This window comes from Trichogramma pretiosum, unplaced genomic scaffold, assembly GCF_000599845.2.
Source record: "Trichogramma pretiosum strain Unisexual culture from Peru unplaced genomic scaffold, Tpre_2.0 scaffold75, whole genome shotgun sequence".
NCBI classification, from domain to species: domain Eukaryota; kingdom Metazoa; phylum Arthropoda; class Insecta; order Hymenoptera; family Trichogrammatidae; genus Trichogramma; species Trichogramma pretiosum.
Genome location: NW_019641613.1, coordinates 699,307 through 715,300, shown reverse-complemented (window position 1 = coordinate 715,300; position 15,994 = coordinate 699,307). Strand labels below are relative to the sequence as shown.

The window sequence follows — 15,994 nt, the reverse complement described above, 5'->3', positions numbered from 1 at the left end:
TAATTATTTAAAAAAAAATCGATCTGCATATTGGATTTTTTTTATTTCGTCAATTTTATGCCTTCAATTGTTTGATAAGTTTAATAAAAAGTAGATAACAGTTTTAATAAAAAGGATAAAACTCATATGTTTCCTAAAAAAGAATCTTTTTAAAAAAATGAATTGAGACAATGCTTGAGTGTTTAATTTTATTCATGGTTTGTGCGTCGGAATGATACAAGAATAATTACCGATTTTTTACGTGAAACAATTGATTTCCCGATAACCAAATGGTCGATAAACTTTTTTCCATGGTCAAACTATATTAATATAAAATTTGGTATTGGACATTTTTAAGAATTTTTTTGCATTTTTTAAAAAACTTTTATTTTAACGTCAAAGATTAATATTAACTAGTTTCAAAGCGACAACATTTTCCTTAAATTTTTGGTTTCATTTCGCTGTGACCCCTAAATATCTAAACAACATATGTGCTAGCAAACAAAAAGACATTTTTTATGTGATATCATTCATTTTTAAAATTTTCAAACACTGAATTAACATTCGTTTGGGGATCAGTTTTTTCCGAATGTTTTTTCGTATATTTCACATTCATAAGATTACAACTTTTTATTATGCATCAAAGTAAGATGTGAGTTAAGGTTACTTCTCAATCCGAATGTATTATATGACATACTGTACATTCGTGCAGCTTCATTTGAAATAAAAACTGATTTCGAGACGCATATTTCAGGAATGCTTATGTCGCATTCCTGAGGTTTAATTTTTTTATGCACTGAATTAATATGTATCTCGAGACCACTTTTTCTTCCAAATGTTTTTTCACATATTTTACATTCATGAGGTTTCAATTTGTCATGCACGAAAATAATATGCCTCTCAAGGGTATTTTTTTCTCCGAATGTTTTGTTACATATTTTACATTCGTGAGGTTTCAACTTATTATGCCTCAAATCAATATGCCTTTTAAGGTTAACTTTCTGTCCGAATGTTTTGTGACATACGTCGCTTTCGTGAGGTTTCAACTTTTTATGTACTGAATTAATATGTATCTCGAGTTTTCCAAATGTTTTTTTACATATTTTACATTCATGACGCTTTAACTTGTCATGCACCAAATCAATATGCTTGTAAAAGTTAGATTTATGTCCGAATGTTTTGTGACATATGTCGCATTCGTGAGGTTTCAACTTTTTATGCACTGAATTAATATGTATCTCGAGATGAGTTTTTCTTCCAAATGTTTTTTTACATATTTTACATTCATGAGGCTTTAACTTGTTATGCACCAAATTAATATGCCTGTAAACTTTACATTCACGAGGCTTCAATATGGAATCATCACTATAGAATTTTTTTTAATGTTGTCCAAGACTTCTTTTCCAAGTCCACCGTAAATACTAGCATCATTAGTTTCCTTATTTAAATAAAATTAATCAAAAATTTAGCCCTTTAAGATAATAGTAGTTAACATATTCACATATAATCTAGACAACTCACAATAAATTTTTCGGTTGTAGAATATTTTCCTTCGTGGCTCTCAAATTTGTCCTTTATTTGATGGTCAGAAAACTCTTTATTCTGGGCATTTTCACCATACCGATTATTCTGAAAAAATAATTAATATAACATTTAGCACTTCCAAATAATAGTAGATGACATATTCACATATAATCTAGTCAACTCACGGCAAATATTTCGGTTGTAGAAAGCTTTGCTTCGTGGCTCTCAAATTCGCATGTTATTTCCCCCTCAGAAAACTCTTTACCCTCTGAAATTTCACCATACCGATTGATCTGTAGAAAAATTAATGTATCATCTAGTACTTTTAAATAATAGTAGATAATAATATATTCTCATATAATCAAGGCAACTCAGAGCACTTTTACTTTGAAATATATTATTATGTAAATCTTTATCGTGAGAGGTTGAAGGTGTGTTATTTGGAATGATATATTTTCCTTTTCTCGTTGATAAGTCTAGAGGCTCTTGCTTAATTCTGTTAAAATTTGAAATTATCAAAAATTTATTTCCAATGTCAATTAAGGTGTAACTTGTTGCTTCTAAGCCAAATTCCGCGGTATCAACAGTACAGGGAAAGGGGCGCTTATAGTATTTTAAAAGTGAAAGTTTATTGAACAAAAATATATTGAAATGGTTCAAAGAACATTTTTAAATTCTTCCAAAATTTTCAAAAATGTTCTTGGAATAATTCAAAATTCAATGTTAAAATTGTTGAGAATGTTCTTTGATCAATTATAATTACTGAAGTAGATTATTGTTACTTTAGTGAAACGTTGAGCTCATTGATCGATTCCATTTTTCGCTATATTTTATTACTATTTCACCACGATAATTTTAAAATGAGGTCGAGTGTTGTAAGCTGCTATTAACCAATTCCTATACTTCAATTGTCACAGCGAGAAGAAATTTTTTTGTATCGGCTGCTCGAGTTCGATGATTTTGAGGTTTATTATTTCTATTTCAATTAATCTACTGAACTGCTCGATATGACGCTAAATAACCGGATAATTATAGTAAAAATTACGCTCAAAAAATAATGTAAGCTTCGATGGAATTAAAAGGGAACTTTATCGCAAATCCATAGTCATTGTGTTTACTGCGTGAAGTTCGAAACAGTACTGGACATGCAGCAGCGAATCTGTGCGCGAAGTAGTTAACTTACAGGGTGTGAAGGATTACAAGCTCCTTTTCTCCCGTTCCATCTCTCTTGTCCTGTTTGTTTTTCCACGTGGAGCAGTTGAGCGGGGAGAAATAGAGGCATCTCGTGTAGCTTGCGGCTAAGGTCCTGCCTCGTGCTATAATCAACGACCCGTCAGGGCAAGCCACGCGTTTCGTAGTTGACGCGCGAAAACGAGGAAGATAGAAGGGCACTATTACGCCGACTTACGCAGTCGAGTTCGTGTGGGATTGTGCGATTAAGATTCGATAATTGTGTTCGTCCGAGCGGCGTCGAGCTCTCTGGTACTAAATACTGCGCTCTAAATACTGCGTGTAAGTTAGTCATCTGCAGAACTCTTGGACAGTGTAATTTACGTAGATGCGAAGTGCGAACGAAATGCGAAAAAAGAAGTTATTTCGATTACTGAACTGTCGCAAAGTCGCTGTAGAGTCTTGCGGTTGGAAGTAGTGATATTATGCAGGAAGAAATAGTTTGTGGAAATAATATAGTTTACAATTAAGAAAGTATTGCCTTAAATTTCAGATACATGCTTATATTATGTTGGTGAATAGTTCTACTTACAATAACTAGCAGATTTGTTTTGATTGTTGCGAAAATTAGATGAGCCCACAATTAGTATGATATGGCAAAAGAGATAATCGAAATTAAGTGTGCTACGCTCTTAAAAAGTACAGAAAAAGAGGGACTACGTACTTCGATTTAATTTTGTGGTTGAACATGTTTTTGCCTACATAGATCGGACGTAACTCGAATTTAACTGTACAGGCAGCTGTACCTTACGACCACTTCTCTCTCTACATATACCTGTATAGTGTATATTCACTACATATACGAGCTTTTAAAAATGCAATTTTCGAGCTTGTGCATCTTTTTACCTCCCTTTTTTTCAGTCCAAGTGAGAAACTCGATTTATCAACAGCTCGAGTGAAACAATTCGACGAAAAAATAATCTCACTCGCGCGGCGCAACACGTGTGTATGTACGTCTGCACTCTAGTGCATTGAAAAGTTTCGAGCTCGCGAGGTGGGTGGCGAAAATTTATGGAATCCGTTTACACACACGAGTCCTCGAGAGAAAGCGTTGATAATTTCATCGGATGAGCTAAGTTAAAGCGCATTAATTCTTACTCTCTTATAATTGTCGTGGTCTTTTTTCTTCTTACCGCGACAAAGTGATTCTTTTATAATGCTGCGTAATAAAGAGAGACACCCATAACCGCTGCTGCTGTAATATAAAAGTTCTCGATTCCTAAAAAGATTCGTAAAAAGAAAAAGTTTTTTTGTGCGCGTGAGAGTCTATAGCCGCTCGATGGGAAAGTTTTGTGCTCGAAGTATAAACTTAAAATCATGTTAAAGTATTGGAGAAAAAACTTAAATCCAAGGAAATTAATTGCCTCAATTTAAAACAATTTTATTTGAATTATAAAAAAGTATACAGAAAATATGTTTATAAAACTTATGAGCTTTGACCTGAAGCAGCCAAGCAAATATTACACAGATCTTTGTTAATCAACTGCTCGACGATCATTTTGCAGCAGTCGAAGGGCAGCTTGCATCGGGTCAGCTCCGCGAAGAAAACCGTCGCCCAGCTGCGCAAAAATCCTCTCGACATCATCTCGCACAGGTGCAGCTCACAGGCTTCCCAATTCTTCTTGGGTATGATCCAATGATAAGTCGAAAGCTCGAAGTAGTCCTTGTATTTGAGTCGCTTCGGTGCCTCTTCGGGTGACCACTGAATAACATCGTAAAGCGACAGACTTTGACACACCGGCTGTTCTCTGGCATCTCTCGCGAACTCCTCGTCGCCGTGCCAAAATCCGGAAAAATCTGCCGACTTGTCGAACACTCGGTTCTCAGCTAACAATTTTATGACCATTATCAGGGCGTTGCTTTGGTCCAGCTCGTACCCTTTCTTCTCGAGACTTTCGCAGACGGCCAACGCACGAGATGCTAGTCTCAATTTTATGTTAACATCATAATACCGATGATATTCTAACTTCTCGCCGAAGTAATCTTCAGTGGGAAAAACAAAACTGGATAAATTGGCACCATAATTCAAGAGTGCGTGAACCGTATTCGGCATGAGACTCGCCACGGCACATTGAAGCGGGGTTCGACGCAACTTGTAGTTCACGACGTCGATCTGCACCGTCCGCTGGATGTCGTCGCAAGTTTTAAGGAATATCTCCGCCAAGTCGTCGTTGCAGTAATTCTTGCAAATAATTTGCAGATGAGTCCATCCGCCTGCATTCTCTAAATTTGGATTTGCGCCCTGTCTCAGTAGTAATTCGACTACATCCTTGTTTTTCTCCTCCAGAGCATAGTGTAGCGGTGTCTTACCGTACTTGTCCCAAACGTCAACTTGCAACGGCCGATATTTGTCGTTGCTGAGATCGAATAAAATCTTTGCAAAACTACACATAGTGTTGTAGCGTCTGTAACCTCTGCAAATAATTTGTAATGGAGTCAATCCCTCTGAATTAGCCAAGTTCGGATTGGCGTCTCTTTTCAGCAGCGATTCGGCCGCCTTCTTGTTTTCGTTTTTAACAGCCAAGTGCAATGCGGTGTTGCCCTCGTTGTCCCGAGCGTCCACTTGTATCAACTGATTCAATTCATCGTTGATCTGGAAAAATATCTCTAACAAGTCAATATTGAAATAGTGGTAAGAGGAAATCAAGTGCAGAGGAGTCAATCCGTCCTTGTTAGCCAGACTCAGGTCGATACCGCTTCTTAAAATTGATTCGGCTATCACCTCGTATCGGTGCTTTAGAGCCAAATGAAGAGGTGTCTCTCCGTTCTTGTTAGCCAGACTTAGGTCGATACCGCTTCTCAAAATTGATTCGGCTATCTCCTCGTATTCGTGCTCTAGAGCCAAGTGCAGAAGAGTATCTCCGTCCTTGTTGGCCAATGTCAGATCGGCGCCGCGTCCCAGCAGCCATTTGACCACCCCCTCATTGTGACGGTGCTCCAGGGCCAAGTGCACAACAGTATCTCCGTCCTTGTTGACCAAACTCGTGTCGACGATGCTTTCCACCAGTAAGCATACGACGATTCTTTCGTGTCGGTGCTTCAGAGCCAAATGAAAAGGAGTATCTCCGTCCCTAGTGGCCAATCTCGGATCGGCGCCGTGTCTCAGCAGCAATATGGCCTCCCACTCGTGCTGGCCCTTCAAAGCCAAGTGCAGAGGAGTGTCTCCATCCTTGTTGACCAGGTGCAGGTCGGCGCCGCTTCGCAGCAGCCACTGGACTACTTTAACCGCGTCCCCGTAGCTTCTCAGCACAGCCGAGTGTAGCGGCGAATTACCTGTCTCTGCAACGATGCAATTCGGATCTTGGCCGTACTCGAGGAATTCCTTGACCACCTCGTCGCAGCCGTACTCGCAGGCGATATGAAAATGCGTCAGGCCCGAATCGTCGATGTAGTTCAGATCAAATCTGTTGTATATCTTAAAGAGCTCGTCGATGATTTGCTTGCCTTGTCTAGCCGCGTGATGTATCGCAGTGGTGCGTTGCAGCAGTGGCTTGCCGTTTTCATCGAGGTCGGGCTCGTCCTTGTAGCCGGTGTCGATCACAAAGTTGATGAGCGGGAGCTCGCTAGACCAGTAGGATTTTTTCTTGATCGTTTCCACGAGAAGCCATTCGATGTCGTAAGGCTGAAAAGTTTTTCGGAGGTCGGGAAGTTGACCCTTCCAATCGCTGACCAAGTCTTCGAGTTGGCAGAGAAATTCGCGCCGTTCGTCTTCGTTCTCCCAGTTAACCTCTTTTCGCATGGATTTCAATTTTAGCAAACACTTTTTATCGTCTTGGGCCATGGCTCAACGCACACTCACTTTTCACACTTTAATAAGTTATTATGTTTTCTCTTGTTAGGAGAATCACTCACTGGAGTCGATGTGCTACGGTCTTTCTTTGTTTCACGCTGCGGCGTCGTAACGTGAACTGAACGGGTAAGCACTTGTGCGCGTCGCGCTATCGAGACTCGAGTAAGGCACACACACACACACACACACACGCGCGCGCGCAGTGTACTACCTGCTATTCTCCTTCTTTTTTTTTGGACGCGACAGGGAGAGAGTCCGCCACTAGTCAATGACTATAGTCAAATGATGAAATTGTCTATATTTATGATTGTTGTAAATGTAGCTTTTCTTTGACTTAAACAGGTTTGTATCATCACGTCCACAAGCAAACAAATCTCAAATCTCGTCAACGCTAAGCATTAGCCACACAACTGTTTTGAGTATTTTTATTAGTGTCGAAGTATACGGTGCGGTCGCCAAAAAAAAAACAGTTTTAGAGGATTCTGGGTGTACGTCGTCCTCGATTTCGTGGTTGGGAAATCCATAGTATAGTGAAAAAACAAATATATCGAAAAAATTATTACGTCATGTGTGTTGTACGAAATTCGAATGTCCCGTTTTCTGCTCGATATAATGATGTCCGCAGTGGCAAATTTCAATGGCTCGGTTAAATTTAAGTGCAGCTTATATTTCCCGAACGAGTTCGATATTTTCGTGTGTCTTAAAAAATTTATAATTCGTTTTGTATTCGTTCAAGATTTTAAGGAGAGACAGATCGTTGCAGATAAGTCGATAGGCGAATTTCGCACCAGCAGCGCGGGGAATTAAAAACCGACTCCGCTTCTTGTCGTATGGCAGAAAGCTGCGGCGTACGCTTCCTCATATACCTACAACGCAATTGAGTTTTTTGCATCCCGCGATTTAATATTCTTAATTGACAGCTCAGGGTTTTTCAAATACGTAAGCTAATTGTTTCTTTTTGTGGAATCACTTCTACAATAATCCGCGTGTTAAGTTTTTTTTCGAGCATCAAGTTAAATAGTATGAAACCGAGACGAACAAGAAATGAGAGATCAGTGTCGGTTTTGCTATGGCGTGCTTCGTGTTGTTTTGCGCAGTCGTTGCGCTGCTCAGCTCGATTTCATCGCCCGCCTCAGCCGTAAACCGAAGTTTGTTCCTCGAACGCGACATCGCGGTAAAAATTTCCTGGCCTTGAGGTCTCCTTCGTGAACACCACCATCTATTACGGCGCATGCGACTGATCCACAAATCAGACGTACTATAAGTCTGCTGCGTCGCGTGCGAGCGACATTCTCGGGAGAGTCGCCTACGCGAGATAAGAGGACAAGTGCTCAGATCGAATTGCGCTCCGAGTCCGGACCGGGCTACTTCGTCTTCAGGAACTACATCAAGGTCGATCCTCTGGGCCGGGATCGAGCGATCGTGCGCTGGCTCGAGGACAACGGCAGCGAGGATTGCGAACTCTCGACCGATCTCGATCGGCTGATTGAAAATTTAAATAGCGATTCACCGTCTATCCAGGCAGATTTGACGTGGTTCGATGGCTCTGCCAGTGAGAAATTCAACCAGTTGAGCTACAGCAAAAGAAAATATGATGTTTGAACTAGTCACCGATAGATGGCGTCGACGCGGATCGTCGCTCGCGCAGCAGAATTTTACTGGTTCAAGGCATATAAGAGAGACGATCTTCCGGCATAAATGTAATTTTTTTAGTACCTCCTCTATCTGGTAACAGCTGAAGTTTCGCGGTTGAAGAAGACTTGTCTTCTAGCCCGCTGGAAAGCTCGAGGAGTTGTCGGTAGAAAAAGACTTGTCTTCTAGCGTGCTGACGACTTCGAGAGCTGACTGTTGAAGAGGGCAACCCCTGACTCGCGGTCACTTGAGGGGCGATGTGCTGTCTGCTACTAGTTGGCTATTTTCGGTGCAGACCGGCTTGCTGAAAGCAAGTTACGGCTGTGTTTAGACTCGGCGTGTCCTAAGGCAATCTATAGAATTTAGATTAAGGACTGCGAGTATGACTCGATGGTAAAAGCGAGTTTTGAACTTAACACTATATTCTGATATACGACTTTATTCACACATTTATACTAAATATTGTACCATAAATTGACTATAGTTTGTTGATAAAATAAATATTATTTATATTTTTTGTTAAATAAAATTCTTGTCAAGATCATTTAATCAATCCTTTCTACCACAGCAAATTCAGTAAATAGAAAAGGTTTTATTGTTTTTGACCTTTCGAAGTAAAAAACATATGACTTTGACGCCTTTTTAGTTAGGGGTTTTCACGTTAATGTCGCACCGATCGATGTTGTGATATTTTCTTGATTTGATTGATCAAGTTCTTTCTCTTTTTTTATTCGTTTCTCGATTTGCTTTTCCTTTGCGTCACTTTCATCTTGTAAAGGGACCGGGGCAACAGAAAATTCAATAGGAGTCTGCAATTGGAACGGACGAATTTTTTTTGAAGTCGGTAGCAATCGATCTTCTATTATTTTAATATTTCTTTCCTTCTTTGGCTCTTCTTTTTTTACGTCCTTCTGCTCGTCCTCCTCATCTGAAATAATTATTATTTCTAGAAAAAAAAAATTTCAATTATTCTATCTAATACAACAATGAAAAAATAAATAAAAAAATTTACCTGGTTCTTCAAAACTTTTCTCTTCTTTTCTTGGTGCAGGAATTTTGCGTTAGAAATTGGCTCATAGATCTTTCTTTTTGGAATTACAGCAGACTGGTGCTTGGGAGGTTCACTTTCCACATTACTGTCCAAATCGTCACTGTATTCATATTGATGCACAATTTCTTGAATTTTGTTTCTTATCATCATTTTTTTTCTGACGGAACAAAAACTAAAACTAAAGCAGAGCAAAAGTATAAGTAGACGTATTATGACTATTCCTCTCAGCAAAGCAAAGGTATACGTCCAATGACAATTCTGTGAGCTTAACGAAAAAACTTATTACTATGCTAATGTTTAAATGTAAACTTACATATGAAAATAAAATCCTGCAAAAAGTCTTGTTTTCAACCGCATTCTGTAGATATTGATGTATGTATTGTAGTGAGCCGTGTCGCCGCAAGGTGGGAAAGAGTAAAAGTGCGGTTCACGCAAGTGAGTTTGTAAAGTCTGGGCGTTATATAGACCCGAGAAAAGCTTGTATCTTCGAAAGCCTCGACAGAGGCAAAAGAGAGGTGAATAAATAACAGAGTTCTTTGAAAAGAGAATCTCGACTAATTCTTTCACCTAAACACTGACTGGTGATTATCTTCACAAGTGCGAAAGAAGCTCTCGACGAATTCCAAGTCTCTGGGTCTTGCACATACCATGTGTAGAGCCGTCGACCCTTTTTTGTCGACAATGCTCGGATTAGTCCCGTTGTTTAACAGAAGCTCGGCCATCTCCTTGTGGCCGTAAAATAGGGCACAGTGCAGAGGAGTCTGGCCCCACTGGTCTACGGCGTGCACATTTACAATTTTACGCTTGACATTGTAGGCTTCCATTTCAAAGACCATCTGCAACAACTCCCTCCCATTAACCATCCCCTTATAGCCTAATTTCCAAAATTCAAAACTGACGAGATATTTTTCACGCTTCTCAAGTCAAAGTAAACTCTCAACTCGTTTCCAAGGCGAGTTCCCCGGTGAACACTCAGCCAGCTTCTACGAAGCTCGGATTTCCTTGGCCATGGAAATAAGTAAGTTTGACTCGTTGTACGCATTAAATTTTTGGAGTATGGCAGTGAAGACCGCTTCAACTATATCCGAATTTGGAGGTGATGATTGGACCTTTGAACCTGATTAAAAAATTCAAAAAATCAGATGAATGAAGTTTTTCGTTATATAAATTTTTTGAAAGTAAAATAGCAAAATAATAGAAAGTAAAATAGTGTTTACCTTGATTATTTTGAACTTTGGTCCTGCATTCTCCACCTTTTTTTCTTCTTTTTTCCCCTCATATTTTTCTCCAAGCTTACCGCAAAGCCCGGCCATTCCTTGTTGGAGAAGCAAGTGTCCCAGATTTTTCTCGACCTGGTGACGATATTATCTGGAACAGCTTCCTGGCCGACTAATACACCGGGATTCGAGCGGGTGGATCTTCGACTCATTGTCGCTGCTGCTAAATAAATCAATTGCAACAAAAAACAAAAAAAAATATCGAAAAATAATATATATAATATGTACTCTTCAGAAGAGAGGTACTGAGTCCTCGTTGATCCTTGGTCCTTGGTCCTCGATGAGCCGCTGCCGCTGAAGTCCTAGTCCGCCGATGATAGAGTCCCTCGACATGTCTAAGATATTCAATATGAAAGTCATTACCATCATTGTACTTGGTCTTTTCTGAATTCCAGGTGGAAGTTTCATATTCTCTCTTGATTTTTCTTCTCTGTGATCTAAGGGTGGGGGGGGGGGCTGTAGTGTTTTTTTCGTTTTCTTTTTTGGCAAGGACATGAGTGTTCTTCCTCGGAATCTTCATCTGGTTTCTGGTTTTTTTGATAAGTGTATTTATATACCAGATCAGTAATTTCATTACGAAGATGAAGTTTGTCTTCTGGTTTCACCTAGACTACGTGGTGCAAAATTGACCGAAAAAATGTCATTTCCTCCTCTTCTTCTTTCGTTAGGGCGGCCATTTCCAATGACGAATTTCCTTGGCGAACGGCTTGGTCGGCGTATGCGTACGATGGAACGACACGACGATGCTGTGCACGCAGTTCGAGCTCGGCGGCGACTAAGAGATCAGCTGGTTCGCCACCAGAATCCTCGACCAGTGGGAGAAACGAGCCATCCACAATTTGCCGAGAGGCCAAGGATTTTTGACCTACGTCGCGTTCAGTAAATTTTTTTACAATCGGTTTTTATACTTTGCCCACTAGATGTGGTCTCATTTCGTGCGATGAACCTTTAGCCACAAACGCGACCTCGAGCTAAGCATCACATCAATCCGATTACTCGTGTGTAAAATCGATTAATTCATTCCGATGATTTCTGATAAATTAACGGTACTCCATTGTAAAATAAATGTCAAAAACGGAAAAGGCAGAAGACAGCGCGCGAAGCACCCTGAGAGTACAATATAACACGATCCTACGTTATATTACAACTGCGAGTCGCTGCAGGCGAATAATTTCTCGGAAAGAAAGAATATCTAGAATACGAGGTTTCGCGGGCTGTGTATACGACGATAATACGACTCGTATATTTATGCACCCATGATCCGATAGCAAACGGAGCTTTATATCGTGCAGCACTCGTATGCTCTCGTGTATGTGTATGATATCTCTGCTGTTAAGGGCCGACATTTGTCGGTCGTCATCGGGGTTTGTACGATCGCCAAGAGGGAGAGAATTGCTATTGTGTGTACGTATATATGCAAGTGACAGCTATGCAAGTGATCGATCATCTCTTACTCTTATATATTTTTTCTTTTCTTTTCTCTTGCCTCCGCCGTCGAGACGAGGCGTCTGCAGCCCTTAGCAGTCTCGCCCGAAATCTCACGAAAATTAACATTGTGTGTAGAAAAAAAATTATACATATACCAACGTGGAGCGCAGAGAGCAGAGGACTATATATACGAGACTCGTTGTAAATTCATCGAGCGTAGGGTCTTATATACACCGAGATCGCTCGCTCGCGACGTGACGTAATTTATACCCGCTCGTAATACATATTGGCTATTACACACCGAGCTCGATTCCTAATTTTGTTTTTTTCTTTCCTGCTCACCCACACCTTCGGGCGGCGCCTGCGAAACCCGACGATCTTATCCATTGAAAAACGATCTCTCGTACAAGCGTATATACGTAGATTTCACCTTGCGCGCGCGCGCGCGCGCACGACCTTTGACAATAATAGAAATATATTTGTCGGGCTTTAAAAGGCGCATATAATATACGCGTATATCCGATACTGTACGAGCTAAGCAATTCGACGCCATTATTTTATTTACGTAGATACGTATGTGACGTTATGGTGTGTATATCGTGCGCAGTGTCAGCATGAGCAACAAACGGCAACAGCAGCAGATCTCGGTGTACGTACGGTGACATTATTAATAATAACATGATAAACATCACACATATACGTGACATAACGCGCTGAAATCGCGTTTGTATAACGTAACGCGTGTACTTGTGTATACGAAATATCCAAAGGCTCTCTCAAGGTAAGGACGATGTATGAACGCGGAATCGACGTTTTTCCGCGTTATGCCCTATACCTTACAAAAACATAACATATGGATATTATTATTATTATTTTATCTATAGCGCGCATGGATTATTTTTCAATAATATACAACGCCGTGATACTTGACCCTTCGAGTCGTCTCTATAACCACTGCAGTCAGCTATAGCGGCGTGACAATTGCACCTAGTCCAAGCGCGCGCGACGACGACAGCAGCAGCACGACAGCAACGAGCGAGAGACTTAATACGTCCGGACATCGATCACGCGTATACATCAGCTGCACACGCAACAACACACAATTCGGCCTGCAATGCGCTGCTGCTACTATAGTGCAGATTGTACACTATTATAATAATGTGTTTTCGTGTAAAGCCATTTTCGACGCGTGTCCAACGGCGCAGCTCCGATACTACTGCACATTGTTATAATATTATTTCTTCGCGTTGCGTGCGTGATTGAGGAAATTAAAAAAAAAAGGAATAGGAAAGGAAAGGAGCGAGAGAAAGAGAGAAAGAAATAACACGTTAATGTACACACACACACACACACGTTCGTGTATACTGCAGTCGAGCGTCGAGTTATAATAACGAGCTTTGTTTGGACAAGGCGTGTGTGCGCGCACAGAGAGGGTAGAGAGTAGTAAGTTTATAAGCTGCCTCAGCCTGCCTGCCTGCCTCGCGTCGACGAAATATTTTCGGGTCAAGGATTACTCGCTAAAAATTCCGAGCGAGAGGCGACGCTTCCTTGCTGCGAGCTTTATAATTTTTATTCTTCCTTACTCACTCTCTCTCCAAAGTCCTTTATGTTTTTGTTTTTGCGCTAATTCTAATAATTCATAGAGCTCTGGCAGCGAAAAATAATAATATACGAGTTAAAAAGAAAAAAAACAACAGCCCCTGGAAATATAAGCTTGGAGAGAGAGAGAGAGAGCCTCTCGAGATCGAATATTGTAATAGAGTCTACGTATATACATACACAAAAATATAAGCTGACGTCACGTCAAGCGAGTCGTGCGATATCACGAGAGAGGGTCGCAGCAGTCAACGTCGTCGTCGTCGTACCTACTTCTGATAGTTAGGGAGCCGAGGAGATAGGGTAATCACGGGTAGGTGTAATTCGATTGTGTGACGAATTGGCACAGGGGGGGTAGCTTAGGTGCTGCTGGTGGCACACGCACGAAATTCGATGTCATATCGCCGCCCCCTCGAGCGTGAACCGAAAATTTCGCGCTGTCGAGGAAGATGAATCAATTTGGCTCTTATATTTATAGATTGACCTAGTCGCAGAGAGAGCTGTGCTCCGCAAGCGCTAGAGGCAGCCCTCGATCTCTCTCTCTTGCTTCTTTTGCTCGGCTTCCTTTTTCCAGAGCCTGCTGATGATGAGAGGGTAGTGTGTGTGTAGTAGTAGCACAAACATCTCTCTCGTGTGTACACATCCTTCGATATATAGATACTGGTTGCCGACGTAATGAAAAACGATTTCTAAAGGCAACGCATTCGTGTATGTATGTATACAACATCGGCGCCGGTTGGGGATGACGTTCGTATTCGGTATACACCTGAGCGGGCGCGAGAGGGATGATAATTGGCTAGAGGTAAAATCAATGCCCTTTTTTTTCGTGCCGAGATAGAGAGAGAGAGAAAAATTTTGTTTTCGAGAATATGACTTTCAAAAGGTCGGGAGACACTTGAACGATGTTATATATTACAACGCGAGCTTTTATTTTTCAAAGTATGGACAATGAGTGAGTGAGTGAGTGAGTGAGTGAGAGGAAAGCGAGCGAGTGAGCGAGCGTTTCTCTCTATCGTCGTTATTATTAAAAAAAAAGGGAGATGAAGAAGAAGAAGGCGAACCTTGAGATCATCGCTTCTGCCTTTAGTTCTTTCTGCTCTTCTCAAAGAACAGCTCGCCTTCGTATAATACTTTTCAACTGCCTCGACGCCGAAGCGTTCCAATTTTTCTACTCCTTTTTTCATTACGGGCCGTATAGAAGAGAAGATCCTTCTTTTTTTAAATTATTTTTCGACACTTCCGAATCTTCTTTTCGAGCTCGAGATTATATATACGTATCCATCGGACATTTCAGGTGATCGCAATTGCGCACTCAAAGCCCCCGCAAAATAGCGACTAATTCTTCTCGACGTTTAATCTTCTCCTCACTCTCGGCCTTTTCTTCCATATAATAATTATTAAGAAAATATAGGTCGTGCCGCATCCTCTATGAATACACTAACGTGGGAACGTTAATTTAAAACGAAGTAATAAAGTTATATTCGAAACGCCGTCGTCGCCGCCGCTGCCCGACGACGACGACGATGCGATTTATCGCAAAGTTTATCCAGCTACACAGAAACGTATATTCAATGCGTCGTCGGTGTCGAATAATCTAATCATGAAGAGCGCCATAAATTTGAATTTTTGAACGTCTGTGTGCGGCTATATATACGAGCTTCAACTTGTCTCGGGGCTTAAATCGTTGCAATTTTGAAAGGCTCGAGCAGCAGTACCAGCAGCCGCTGATAACGAAGTACATAATATAACGCGTGACGGAAACTTTGAGAATTGCTCTCGACACACTGCTGCAACGACACCGCTGCACCCACACGCAGCAGCGAGATTGCCCAATCATTTATGCATCGTGTGTGTGTGTACAATACACAAGTCCATGCAATTTTTACTTCTTTTCATTTACGCTCGCTGGACACCGATATAATATATCTCGTCTTCGAATTTACGTGAAAAAAATAATAAATAAAAGCTCGCAGAGATCTCAAGAGACACGGCGCGTATTGAAGCTCGGCTCGCGGGAAAGACAATCGCGCGATAATCACTCGTTAATGATTCGTCATTGTCTTGGCAGGCTCGCCTCGTAGCGGTACGACAACAACAACGAGCTTGAACAAAAGCAGCTGCGACGTCGAGCGCAATCACGTATCCTGTATAGAGGCCGAAAAATGTCATTAAAATGCAAATCCATCCACTGCTGCTCCGGCGCGTGTCTTTCGGGCCGCGAACTTTTGTGTGCTGTACCGTGTTTGCGAAACTTGCGGACAGTCCTCTCCTCTCTCCTCTGCGTTGGAAGCCGTATACATATACACACATGCCTCCCGATCGTACACGTTGGCTATATAGATATACACGTGCTGCCGCGCGCGATGTGCACGCAGGGGTTGCTATACAGTTCGTATATAGTCGAGCTCGCGCACGCGTGCGGCAGTGAAGCAAAATCGGGAGTAGTAGTGGTAGGTATAGATAGTAGTCGTGTCGGGTCTCCGGGTC

The 15,994-nt window shown here is 41.2% G+C and overlaps 1 protein-coding gene across 1 annotated transcript; it reads right to left on the bottom strand.

The window, feature by feature from the left end:
* Positions 1-9,473: 9,473 nt before the first annotated feature.
* Positions 9,474-10,600, bottom strand: LOC111693607 (acyl-CoA-binding domain-containing protein 1-like). The gene is made up of 2 exons (XM_023458706.1): positions 10,424-10,600; positions 9,474-10,323 (listed from the first exon to the last, which is right to left on the bottom strand). Exon 2 carries the CDS (start codon positions 10,067-10,069, stop codon positions 9,770-9,772), a length of 300 nt encoding a protein of 99 aa, XP_023314474.1. The 5' UTR covers positions 10,070-10,323; positions 10,424-10,600; the 3' UTR covers positions 9,474-9,769.
* Between the last annotated feature and the right edge of the window lie 5,394 nt (positions 10,601-15,994).